This window comes from Vitis riparia, chromosome 18 (assembly GCF_004353265.1).
Source record: "Vitis riparia cultivar Riparia Gloire de Montpellier isolate 1030 chromosome 18, EGFV_Vit.rip_1.0, whole genome shotgun sequence".
NCBI lineage: Eukaryota > Viridiplantae > Streptophyta > Magnoliopsida > Vitales > Vitaceae > Vitis > Vitis riparia.
The window spans coordinates 12,120,005-12,133,647 of NC_048448.1; the positions used below are offsets into that span (position 1 = coordinate 12,120,005).

Sequence of the window (13,643 nt, forward strand, 5' to 3'; positions counted from 1 at the left end):
TAGGATGATGGCATGCTTCCAATCGTTTTTATGGTATGGTTAGTGTGAAAGAAGTGGGCCTTTTGGTCATTTCAATTATATTTTAATTAATTGAGGCACGAGATATTTTTCATATCGAAAAATTATAAAATCATGTATATTCATATTTCAAATAATATATTTTTGTCAATATATTATATAAGTTTTCTATGACAAATATTATATAATGATTCATTTTCAATTATATAGATATTATTTATTTTGAATTCAAATAAATTCTCACAGTTTTATAACACATCTATATCTTACAATATTATAAATAAAAGAAAAAATTTCTAACACAATATGAGTTTTTTTAAATCATATATACATATTTTAAAATCATAAGAGTCTCTTTAAATCTAAAACGGATAATATCCACATAATTAGTACGGATCATTACATATTAAATATTATGATTAATATTTGTTGCCTTATAAAATAATACTAATTATTTTGGTGGTTTAGATCATAATATTAATTATTAATGGGCTATGAAAAATAGAATTACAATTGAGCATTAATCACAAATTTACCCATGTCAACCGGTTAGGTAACCGTGGGTTGCAGGAAGCTTCCTAAAATGCCCCCACCATTATGCTGAATTGTCATCTTGTTGGAACTTCATATCAATAAAAATGAGAAGTTCTTAAATTCTTATGATGGTTAGAGGTTGCGTGACATTATAACATATGGACTTTACTTCCTTTGGAACCCACCCCACTGATGTGTACAGGAGCATGCCCAAGAGCTTCACCCATTCCAGCCATCCAATAAAATGAGCATTGCTTGGATGAGGTTGGCCCGTATGGAATCTTTTTATTATTGGGGAATCCATTTAATGGGCATTGGATTTTTTTAAAAATAAAACAATTTTAAAAATATATATTTTAAAATATGGTAATTTAAAAAATATTTTTAAATATAAGCCTTAAAAGCACTAACGGAGCTAGTTAAGACCAAGAAGGTGCACATGCCTCCTAAAAAATTAAAATCCTGATAGTGGCTTTGATCCTTGACATCATGTGTAAAGGGAAAGTGTTCTTTTCATTGCATTAAATATTGTAGGTTCTTCATTTATTGTTACCCCTTGAAATAATTGTTTTATTTGTGCAAATCTAAAAGAAATGTGATATTATATTTTGAGTACAATTTTAAAGTTAATATATACTTAAAAATTTAATTATGTCTTTTCCCAAAAATAGTTCTTAAAAAGCATACAATATGTTGAATAATTTTAAAATGATGCTATATTTTAATAATTATTGCTAAATACTATTTTTTAACAAAAAAAAACCATGCTCCTTCCCGTGGATTGGGCAGCATTAAAGTTACAAGATATGTTTTGCCCGAGATTCTCCGAAAGAGACGAGATACAATATAAGAAATACATGCCTCATTGCATGTCATCTATCAAAGTTGTCCTATTGTATAAGAATTAATCATGGGTTTCAACTGTACTGTAATTAAAAATGAAGAGGTCGTAGAACCACAAAATTCCAGTGGGAATAAAAGGTTGTCCTCTGCCAAACACATCCACACAACTTTAGGCTGTAGCCCTTTTGATTACTTTAGAAAGACAAAATCTTTGATATAGGGTCTAAATTTGTGAGTGGAAATGACCGCAACATTCATCGGACACGGAAACATATGCCGTGGATAAATGAGGAGGGTGACTTTATCCACGAGATTTGTTCGGTTGCCTCAATTTCTCACGAGTCTCTCCTGACCAACGGCCGGATAAGATGCCTTCGTCTCCTATAATTGAAAGAAAGAAAATAAAGAAAAGTAAAAATCGAAAAGGTGTGGGAGATCTGACAGCTTTTTTTACTATTTTTTTAATTATCTATCAAGAAACGGGCAAGGGGAGCAAATTAGGAAACGGACCCGATAAAAGCCGGACTCCAACATAGAAATGAGCTAGATTTTAGGAGAGCGTTGAGGTCCGTGCTCTCTCTAAGTCCCTGGTCCAAGTTCCAACAAGCAGCATATAGGGTAAGCAGAGTCACTTCAGAGGCCAGTCTGAGAGAGAGGAAGCAAAATGGGAAGATCAGCTTCTTGCTTCAAAATCATTTCTTGCGGTGGCGATTCCGTCGGCCAAGATGAGCTCGACCTCGCTGAGGTACCTGATTTGAGTTTTCGTTTCTGACTTTTCTCGCTTTCTGTCTCCTCTTTGTTTGATTTTTGAAGTTCAGTTTGTGTTTAGCTTTATAGAATGAAGATTTGATGCTTTGTTTCAGTTGCATTTGTGGCGTTGGTCGGGAATCGGTAATGCTCCGTTTGGTTGCTGAGAAAATGCGTAGATTTTTAATCGTTTTGCCTGGATGAGTTTGAATTTTTCCTTTCTCTCCTCTTTCTCTGTTTTCTCGGCGATCAAACGGAGGATTTTAAGGAATTTGTTGATGCGGTGGTCTAATTGAATAGGTTAGGGGTTTAATGTTGTTACTGGGTGAGATCATCATTGTGATTGATGATCATGGTGCATTTATGTTCGATTATATAAATGTAAGCTAGAGTTTTCACTGATCCATGGCCATAGGCTGTTTTGGAAGTACAGACATTTGAAATGGTTGAAGTTCTCTGGTCATTTTTCATTTGATCCACTGAGGTTGTTCGCGCACTGCTCCATTCACAATTCTGGGATTTTATGCTTTTGTGGATGATTAGATTAGATGTAGAAGTAAGGTGTCCACTGGATCCATGGGAGATTGAGTGTTTTTGAAGGGTAGACATTCAAATTGGTTGAAATTTTATGCGACATTTGAGGGCATTATGTGGATCAACTGCATAATATGCCAAGGATAAAAGCAACTTTTAAGTTCATGATTGGCAGAGGTGAATTAAACTAGGGAAGGATGCAAAATATTTTAAGCATCTATCAATATTAAGTACTACATTGATTTTTATTTATTTTTTTATTTTTTTATTTTTTTCACTTTAGGAGTTTAGTTAAATAATTCTTATATTTGAATAGACAGATTTGTGGTTGTGGATATGGTGCCTTACAAAATGGCATTTTCATAATGAGGTGCCCTTTTTCTTTTATCAAAACATTCTATATTGTTTTGATCTTGAGGGGATGCAGCAGCTATCTGAATGTTTCTTTATTTGTACCTGACATTGATGGAAAAACTGTCTCTAAGTTACTCTGGTTGGCGAATCTATAAAGACATTGGTGGGTTAGCAGTGGTTAGTTGATTAGGAGCATGAGTCTCAATAGCCGACCAAATATGTTCTTCGTTGATAAAATCCCTCAAAGAGAAATAGAAGGTGTGATGTCATTGTATGTTATTTATAAGAAAGGTGAGATGTTAACTTGTAGAATTGATTTTGTGGGTCCCTGTACCTTCAAATTCACTTCCATGTGGCTTGGCTTCTTTCTGCTTAAAAATTCTAAAGTGAAAGGCAAACAGAATCTTTTATACTATAGTCTATGCTCTTTTTCTGCCCCACGTTAATTCTGCTTTTATTACTTGTGATAATGACTGGAAAGGTGAAGTCATCAAATTTACAGCTAGAGTTCTGCTGGAGCTATTAGTATTATAACTGTATTCTAGGTCACTGGAAGGCATCAAGATAGCATGATTCTTCTGTGAAGGTCTAAGCCATGTGATCGATCCATGTTTTACAGAGAATAGCATTTATAGTTTGTCTAGTGTAGGTGGAATAGGATTTCCATTCATTAGAGAAATGGGTTGTATTTTGGAAGTGTTTATGTACATAAGTACATAGGTTACAAATGCAGACATGTACTATGGTGTAATTCATGTTTGTCTACAGTGTCCATGCTCCCTGCGACAAAGGGACAGAGCTTTAGACATGCAGAGTGGAGCCTGAGGTTTTGTTGAAAGGATACAAAGAAGATGCATTGTCGTAGGCTGGGGTCCACGTTTTTTACTTTGAGTTGTGGTTAAGAAACTTCTTGTTTCTTAATATTTTGTTGCAACAAAAGGATGATTAATATTTTGTTGGCTTCTTACGAGTAAAGTAGTGATTTACTGAGTGAGTGCTTTCATTGGCTCCTGGGGGTGCTGCATGCATTTACATTGGGTACCCTGATTTGCACAATTTCACTTTTGGTTTATCATATTATAAGCTTTGACAAATAGAGAGGATTTAGTTGTTGCCACCCAACTTCTATTAATTGGTTATTACTACAAATTTTTTCCTGCAATATTGCAAATTCTCTTTGGTAGAACACCTTTTTTTCTTCCTTTTCTTAGTGTCATGTAATACATTTGATCCTTTACCACTACCATAAACCATAGCACATATACACTGATCCTTAGGCTCTAGTTCTTAATGCGTTGGATGAGTCAAGTTTTTGTGAAATGGAAAGCCATCATGTGCTTAGAGTTTCTGAAGCAATTCCTTGCTGGATGGACATGAGAGTGCTGCACTGGTAGTATCACATCTTATATGCTACTGTCTACCCCAACTAATGAAGAGAAGCACAAAAAGGCTGGGTAAGCATTGTAAACCAGCTCCTTGTGAAGTAAATCCTTATTGTAGAAGCAGCAAGTGAAATTCACTGTTCCACCATTGTCGAGAATGCTATCAATTTCCCATGCATAGACTGAAATATCATTTATGGTGGTGATATTGAGAAAATTCTTCAAAATTCTAAGAAAAAAACTATGGAAATACAATGATTATGGCTTCTGTTGCAAAGATATTATTTTGATGTGCAAGAACAGGAAAAGAGTCCAAATTGTTGGAATAAGAAACAAATATGGGATGGCTATGATGCTTTTGCTAGTAAACTTACAAGGAAGATAATTATTGGGGAATATTGGTACTTTGATTGACACAAAAATAATGATCAAATGATCCTGAATTCAGCTGGCTTGGACATACTTGTCCTGTGTTTATGATTAAAACCAAATAAAGGAAGATAGATTGGTCTATGTGTGTGTTTGCGTATACGTGTCTATACATAGGTATCTTTTGATAATTGTAGTGTTAATATCCTCCTCCAAGCTGGGTTGTTGATGCAAAGAACCTCCTTCAACAACATTGATGCTCCCGCTCCCTCGTGGTACCTTTAATAACTACTTTGATAACCTGTAACAGGGGATGGTAGGAATGGTGTTTTTTAGCATGCCTTTTCTAATGAAGAAGTCAGAAAAAGAAGATGAGGCAGTGAGGAATCTAGCTAGTGCAGTGAATTCTGCTTCTTCTCCATGAGGCTTCGAACAACCCATTTTTAAGTTGTGAAGAGTCTGATGACCCATAGTTGATGGTTACAAACTATGGTTTAGCAGTTAGAACTATGGTCCAACTTGGGTTGTTATTCACATCGGAACTATGAGAGAGTGATGGACCTGCTTTATGGGCTTTATTTTTAAGGGGCATGGTCTCAATGCGACGTGCCTGAATGGCCTAATCATGCATCTTGGTCAGTCTGCTCTGAATGGGTCTGGGCCTGTCAGGTAACTAGGTCGGGCAGCATCGCTTCAATAATCAAGCATTCAAGACTTCAATTTGATTGGATGAATTCAACCATGTGATTCACATTGATACTATGATGGATACTTGCATTCAATTGTATTTTACTTTGATTCCTTAAATGTAATAAATTTAACCATTATATGGTATGTAATGACTAAATAGTATGGTACTATTTCAATTAATCATTTTTATATGATGAGCAGGAAGGTGTTTATGCAATTTGCACACCACCCACATCTCATGTATGCACTTGCTTTCTAAAGTTTTGTCTCTAAATCATGTATTCATCTCTATTGATATTTCTTGAGTTCTCATATGAAATTTCATGTTTTACTACAACTATTCCAAGTTACTGAACATTCATTTATATTTCCATAAATTTGGCCCCTGGATGTATATGTTAACATCAGCAATTTATACATTTTCCATATTTTATAAATTCTCATTTTCTTAGTTTTGTTTCCGTTAACTAAAATAAGTGCATCTATATCGCATATAGTCTGGATGCTCTCTTTGGTGAAGATGCCAATGCTCTTGCATTTGACAATCCTGTAGTTATGCCTATTTAATCATGACATTACTTGCAATGCAATGAATTAGATTATAAATCAATAGAAAAGAAACAAGGGTTAGGATGGAGTATTCATGTGATCCCCATTCAGAGTTGAAGAAGGGAGTCACAGCTTTCTTTTCCTTCTTCTCCCTGCATCCCTCCTTAACTTGCTTTTTGTTTAATGGTTTTTTTGATGTCATTTCAGCGCAAGGGTTATAGTGATAAACGTGGGTGGAGTTTCCGGAAGAGATCTGCTAGGCATCGAGTTCTAAGCAACACTGTGGTTTCAGAAATTCCTTCTTCTGGGAATAAGGAGAGCCCAGAATCTGCGGCTATTAACTTTCAAACACCAGTTGACTCTACCATACCCGAGAAAACTTCTGTTCCGCAATGGGCAGATGAGAAACCCCAGTTATCGACTTCATTTAACTCAAAAGCATCCGAGACTGTTGTTGCTTCAGAGAATGAAAGTAAGGTTGATGTCAATGTGGATGAGTCTGCTGCTATTGCAATTCAGGCTGCTGTCAGAGGATTCTTGGTACATTTTCAACCTAAATGTTACCTTTGTGGAAGTTCTGGTGAATGGCCCTCTAACTTATCCTTTTGTCTAATATATTGCCAGGCTCAAAGAGCACTCCTAAAGCTTAAGAATGTAATCAAGTTGCAAGCTGCTGTCCGGGGGCATTTGGTTCGGAGGCATGCTGTGGGAACCCTACGTGTAGTTCAGGCCATTGTTAAAATCCAAGCTCTTGTTCGTGCTCGCCGAGTTCAAGCAGGGAAGTTAGATGATGGGAAAGATAAACCTAGTTCCAAGCCCATGGTAATTGTCCTGTACTCATGCCAAACTGCTTTCAATTAACTGGGCTGAGTTGCATGATTCTTGTTTTGCCTCTAGGATTTTTAGTCTTGCATGTGTTTGATCATAGCTTGCATGCTGGCAGTCAATCTAATGCAACTCTCCTTCATTTCTTTCTGTTGGCTCCCACTCCACTGTGTGACAAGTTATAAAAAATGTCTTTACTGTTATATTCTGTACAAGCATTAGTGAGGGCTGTGTCTTGCAATTTGGAAGGCAAGAAATGAGGCATTAAGAGCTTCAAGTATGTCTGCTGTGACACTTAACCTTGTTTTCCCTTCTATTTTCAGTATAAAACCCATCAATTGGACTTTTAGAGTTTGGTTCTAAGTTAATTTTAATTCTATAAATCCAATGACAATATCTTTTATCCTTCTCATCAGAATGTCATTAAATGTACTTTGTAGACATGCTGTATTTTCCTTAATACCCTGTCTAATCATCGTCTCTTGTTTCAGGAAAAGGAAAATTCATCAGCTGACCCATCTGCAACATACACTTCTATTGACAAGCTTCTTAGCAATGGCTTTGCCCGTCAGGTGATATGATATCTTTTTTTCCATTGCTTTGCAATTGCAATGCCGCCTAGTTATCTCACATAGCACTTCTACATACTTAAACTGATATATATATATATATTTTTTCTCTCAATCAAGCTACTGGAATCAAATCCAAGAACCAAGTCTATCCACATTAAATGTGATCCTTCAAGACCTAATTCTGGATGGCAATGGTTGGAGAGGTGGATGTCTGTCTCATCATCAAATCTTGGACAACCACAGATACCAGTGTTGGAGAAAGAGGAACTGGAACATGAGAGAGTTGAGAATTCTGCTGTCCAAGTAGAAACTGGAATTACATCTGAAACAACCAGTGAGTCTGAAGATTTGAAGTCTAATGTTAGGGAAACAGCAGTGCCATCTGAAAGTGAAGAGAATTTAATCACTTATGATGCAGAGAGCTTTGACTTTCAGACATGCTGCCCTACCTCTTCTTCGGTAAAGGACAATCTTGAGCTACCTCCATCAGAGAATACAGGTGGTACATCACATGCAAAAGACTCCCCATCAGAGATAGATTCGCTCCCAAATCACACGATGCAACCAGAAGAAAAATCTCTAACAGAGTTCAATTCTGTTTCTGGTAAGTCTGAAATGGAAAGTGAACAACCCAAACGTTCTGTTAAAAGGTTTGCCTCTGAACAACTGGAGACTGAAGGGAAGAAGTTTGTATTTGGATCGAGGAAGGTGAGTAATCCTGCATTTGTTGCTGCCCAGTCAAAATTTGAAGAGCTGAGTTCTACAGCCAATTCAGGTAGATTAATCAGTCCTTCCCATCAAGATGTTGGAGTTGAATCAAACATCGAGACAGTTTCATCTGCAGCTGATACCTCAATCACGACAAAGGATCTTAACACCGAAGATAATTCAATTCCACCTAATTCAAGGCTTCAAGTTGGTGGCTCTGAATGTGGCACTGAACTTTCTATTACTTCTACTCTTGATTCACCTGATATTTTCGAAGTTGGAGCCATGGAATTTGACAATGAAGCCAAAGTCTCAGAAGAAGTGATTTGCAATCTCAACAGCACTGGAGGCCTTGATGTTGAATCCAAGGATGTGTCCACCATCGCAGTGTCTAATTTATCTGACACTATGTTGGCTCTACCAGAGAAACGTGATGCTGTTAATGGTGAACCTGTTAATTCAGTTGTGGATGTGGACTCCTCACAGGTAAAGCAGAAGCCAGAGAGAACTGCATCTGATCTGCAGATAGAACTGGACCCTCAGACAGGCCGTCAAGCATACAGGTCATCACCAGAAGCTTCTCCAAGGAGCCACATCACTGTTCCCGAGTCCCAAGGAACACCTTCCAGCCAGGTATCAGTGAAAGCTAAAAGGAGCAAAACTGATAAAAGTGGGTCCAACCAAAAGCGTCCATCTCTGTCAGCAGGTAAGAGATCCCCTTCAAATCCAAACCATGATTCTGGTGCAAGGAGTAGCATGGAACAATTGCCTAAAGATCAGAAAACTGGGAAGAGACGCAATTCTTTTGGTTCAACAAGACCTGATAATGTTGATCAGGAACCGAGAGATAGTAGTAGCAGTAATTCTCTTCCCAGTTACATGCAAGCCACAGAGTCTGCAAGAGCCAAGCTCCATGCAAATAACTCTCCCAGATCAAGTCCAGATGTGCAAGACAAGGACATTTACATCAAGAAGAGGCACTCCCTGCCTGGTGCAAATGGAAGGCAGGGATCTCCTCGCATCCAGAGATCTATGTCTCAAGCTCAGCAGGGTGCAAAGGGAAATGGTGCTAATCCTCCCCATGGTATTTTCTGAACCTGTTTTCTTTTAAGATTGTAATTCTTGCAGATATATTTTGCACAAGTATAACCCTTTTTACTCAGAAAAAAAAAAAAAGCTTACACTCAATAAGTCTCCCTATAATGTTTAAATTATGTTTGAGGATCTGCCAAAATTTACATGATAAAAATGCATTACCAGCTACCATGTGTAGTTTCCCAGTTCTTGGTGATTTAAAATTTTTGCGGTTGAGAAGATAGAGATGTATGATTTAGTCCAGGATTCCTTTGAACCTATATCAATATTGTTCTTAGGCAAGATAATTCTTGTTAACAAAGGGGCTATTTTTTACATTCTCAAGCATTTGTAACCATTTTTAGGAGCCCTAACTCTGTCCTTTTGTGTGTGTGTTTTCTCCTTTGTGGGGATGGGAATGCTTTCCATTTCCCTTCTTTTTGGATATTGTATCATAGAATAAAATTCAGAATGAGAATGTCTTGCTGGTGAAATGGCAGACATGCCAGACTGAGAATCTCATATAGAAGAGTGATTCCTGAAATGTTTTTCTGGATACTCCTCAATGCCCCGACTATTCACAGTACATGAAAAGCAGCTGATTTTTCTTTGCTTCATTTCCTCGTATTGATTAGGACAAGTAGGATTATGGTTCCTTTCTGATTAGATAGGAAGAGCTCTGTTGCACTGTGCAAAATGCACTTAAATTACCCCATGGATTCTATATCTTGGTGGTTGGGTTTGGGTTTTGGTTTGACGGGGCTTCATAAAAATCTGCTTTTCAAGATTCTTATTACTGTCTTCTGCCCATGTATTCAGTCTCATCTGTCTTCTTTAGCAAAACATTTTCTTTAAGCCATGAATCCTGAGGTTTCAATCAGATGCCCTTAATGTAGTTCTGTGCTTGCTATTCAAGGCCTACCTAGTAATACCCTGTTATTACAGGGTTTCCTTTAATGTATTTGGAGTATCTTGTCTTGTTTAGCCAACCTTTCCTGTCTGCCATAGTTCTAAAATTCCAAATAGATGTACTTAATACTGCTATGTACTTGTAATTCAGCATCAACCAACTCTGCATCCTGGCTTATTGGTATCGTACATATCTGGATGGAGTGAGATGGGTCTGAGGTTCAATTTTTACTGTTGATAAAAATGTTTTAGAAAAATGCATCTTGGCATTTGTTGGTTTTGTTACTTACTGCTTGAGTCCTGCTTGTTTCAGAGAGAAAGTGGCAGAGGTGAAGAGATATCTGGAGCGATGTAACCAACAAAGGCAGTGGTGGTATTTAGTCTGTCCTAAACAGGCATTTGGAGTTAAAGATATCTTCTTGGCGGTTAGCTATCTAGTTCTGAATTTTGTCTCTTTTCTTGTGGATAATGTGGTAGATAATCCATGCATGACATTCGGGGATTGGGAGGGATGAGATACATAAAAACTGTGGGAGCATTTCATGTACATTATTAGTACTATTACTGCTATTGTTATTTCTGAAAGTGTTCCGGTGGAATGCTTGTATGTTTGTTTAACAGTATTTGTGTGGTGTTACCCAGATTTATTACAAGATGTTTCTGGTTGTTTCTCCAAAGTTTGGGACATCAAGGACAGCTCCTTAAGGTTTTCACCAGTTATTGTAATAAAATGGATTTTTTCTATCTGCTGGCATCAGCCCCCATTTCTTTTTAACAGACTCTTGTTTTTCTTTTTTCTTTTTTCCATGTTTTTTTATTTTTATTTTTTCATGTGGTTGTGCCTTTTACATTTTGTTTTTCTTCATTTTGATTATGCCCTGGGTCCATTTTTTGGAGGATGAAGAGCTAAGGACCTCCCATTAGTATTTTATTAGGTTGAGATAGAATCTATTCCCAAATCCGTGTCCTTGTTTTACTAGACAAGCAGCAATGCTACTATGAAGTGAGAAAATAATTCCAGAAGTTGACACTGCTGTTAGCTCTTAGCATTATTTTGACATTTATAGGTTGTTGGTGGAAAATAATGATCTGATTGGATTGTTTAATGGCCCTTATGTTACAAGTTGGACAACAGTCGGGTGATGGATTCTGTTTATAAGAAAGAAAGTTTTCATTTGAAAAAATAAAGATTAGCATTATAAGGAATCCTGTTAACAATTAAGGGGACATAATATGCTGCTGATTTGATTATTATCTCAAAAAATCTGTTCATGTATTGAAAAAACTAAGTTTTAAGAGAATCTTGAATTTATTTACTACGATCATGTTCTGGGTTGGTCTGCATTCTTTGAATTGGTTGAGATCAATTTGTACTCCTCGCATCCTTCAAATCGGTTTTCAAGCTACTCCGAAAATCGTTTTGGCTTGAATTTTATCTTTATTGAAATTTCCGAATTTTGTGTCCTTAACTTGAAATTTCGGAATTTCCAATTAATTATTTCCTCACATTTGCGCTGTACTTCAAAATAAAATCCTGGGAGGTTTGGAGTGTGACCCACCTCAGAGGTAGATGGCGGTATTCCAGCTTGGTTTCCGCGATTAGATTTGAGTGAAGGCCCACCACAAAGCAGCTTGAGCAAGTCATTCTTTAGAGTTTCGCAGTGGGAGTAGCGAAATAAACCCACTTTCCCTTTGGCCTATTTTTCACCCAAATCTGATACCGAGGCCCAAGAGACTTACGAGTCCTTTAGCCACATACCAAACCACAATTGGAAAAATGGCCGTAATCATGATCCCTGTTGCCTAAACTCCATTCTGTTCCTTTGGAGTCATCTGCGAGGGCTTAACTTGGATTTTGCATGATGCCCACATACCTTCCTGACCTGTTCTAAGAACCCTACTGCTTGCTCCTCCGTCAAGCCCCACTCCCCATGGTCTCTTTATCATAATTTTCCCAAAATTCGGGTGGGGTTAAACAGGTCTAATAATATCTTTTATATATATATATATGATTAGATTAAGGATCAGGTCTTGTTCTCATGTGAAAGCAAGCCAGTTGTCTAGTCCAATGGCAAGCAAAACAGAAAGCATAAAGAACAGAACCCGATTTCATGCAATCTTTAACAGGATGGGATCGAAATGTAAGTCACCCAAATACAAGTAATTTTGTCCCTTTTTCATCACCATGTGTTACTAAGAAGTGGTAAATAAAGTGAACAAAAATCCCATTTTCCTAAAGCACATGGATAAGATCAAACTACCGAAAGGGCAGAGCAGGCATAGATGGTGCGCATCCTGGAAGGATTCCGTAACTAAAGATAAAAAGATGGGACACTCTTTCCGGAATTGGGCCTTCAGCGTAATTGTTGATTTGAATTTTGACTAGTCTAAAAGGATGGCCAAGCCAATCGTCGACACATGCTTGCGCTTGCGCTTGGGTTGATTTGAGTGGAAAAGTTGGTTATGGTCAATATCTAAATTCGCTTTTAGGTAAGCTAATCCAAAAAATAAACAACCCCCTGCCGCCCTCTACATCATAATACAGCAAGAAAAACTATAAAAATTTGGCATTTCATGTCTATGTGTATTCTAATGTTGAACCTTAAGGCCTGTTTGGGGTTAAAATTGGCTTTTCCATCCAACTTTCCAGTTTCAGAAATGAAAGATAGTTTTTCAACTTTACATTCTGTGCATTTTTGCAAACATAAAAATCAGCATTTTAACACCTTCTAAAAGTGGCCCATTTATATTTTTTTAAAACGGTTTTTGAATACACATTTGACATTGTCATGTTTATGTTGCTATAATGAGATAAGAATAGTAAAGGTAACATCTAAGAAATAAAGTTTTGTATTGCACAATAATTGTTTAGTATATCGGTCAAATAAGGTCATTTCTTATTTATATGTACCCAAAGAATTTTTTGAAACCACAAAAGTTTCTTACAAATCTATAACTTTCTAAAATACCTTATACAAATTATATATACAAGTATGTATAAAATGACTCAATGTAGAGATGTGTAAGCGTCTCTAGCATTTTCTAAAATTTTCCATATTTTTTCCAAAAGTTTCATACTCTTCTATATAAGCTTAAGAGAATGTCATTTGAAAAGGTCACACACTATTCTTTGAATTTAAAAAATTAAGTCTCATTGAAGTGCTTAATGGTCTAAGTCTCCATAAAAGCTTGACTCATTTGGGTCTACGTCTCATACATGTTTGGAATAATCAATATGGTATGGAATTGAGTTTGGCCCAATTTTGACTAGACTAGTTCAAATTCATAGGCCCATCTCGTTTAATTCTTTATACTTTATATTTGACGGTCATAAATATTTGATGTGAACATCAATGTGACGGCTTATATCTTAATTATCATAATACTATTCATTATTCGTGTTATTGTGTGTGATGCTCAATTGTTTTCTTCATCTCTATCAAAAAGAATATATACAACTTACATGTTAACTTTATTAGGCAATTTGGGGGACAATCTACTGTTGATGTTGCTTGATTAAGAAATCAAATAAAAT

General features: G+C 36.6%; 1 protein-coding gene across 2 annotated transcripts; it reads left to right on the forward strand.

Moving 5' to 3' along the window:
- The first annotated feature begins 1,950 nt into the window (after positions 1-1,950).
- Positions 1,951-10,933, forward strand: LOC117906624 (protein IQ-DOMAIN 32). Of its 2 annotated transcripts, XM_034819730.1 has the most exons (7): positions 1,951-2,140; positions 2,259-2,286; positions 6,228-6,560; positions 6,645-6,842; positions 7,337-7,417; positions 7,535-9,209; positions 10,422-10,933. In XM_034819730.1, the coding sequence occupies exons 1-7, from the start codon at positions 2,121-2,123 to the stop codon at positions 10,439-10,441; spliced, it is 2,355 nt and encodes a 784-aa protein (XP_034675621.1). In that variant the 5' UTR covers positions 1,951-2,120; the 3' UTR covers positions 10,442-10,933. The 2 variants fall into 2 exon arrangements, with proteins under 2 accessions (XP_034675621.1, XP_034675620.1); XM_034819729.1 differs by lacking the exon at positions 2,259-2,286.
- Positions 10,934-13,643: the final 2,710 nt, after the last annotated feature.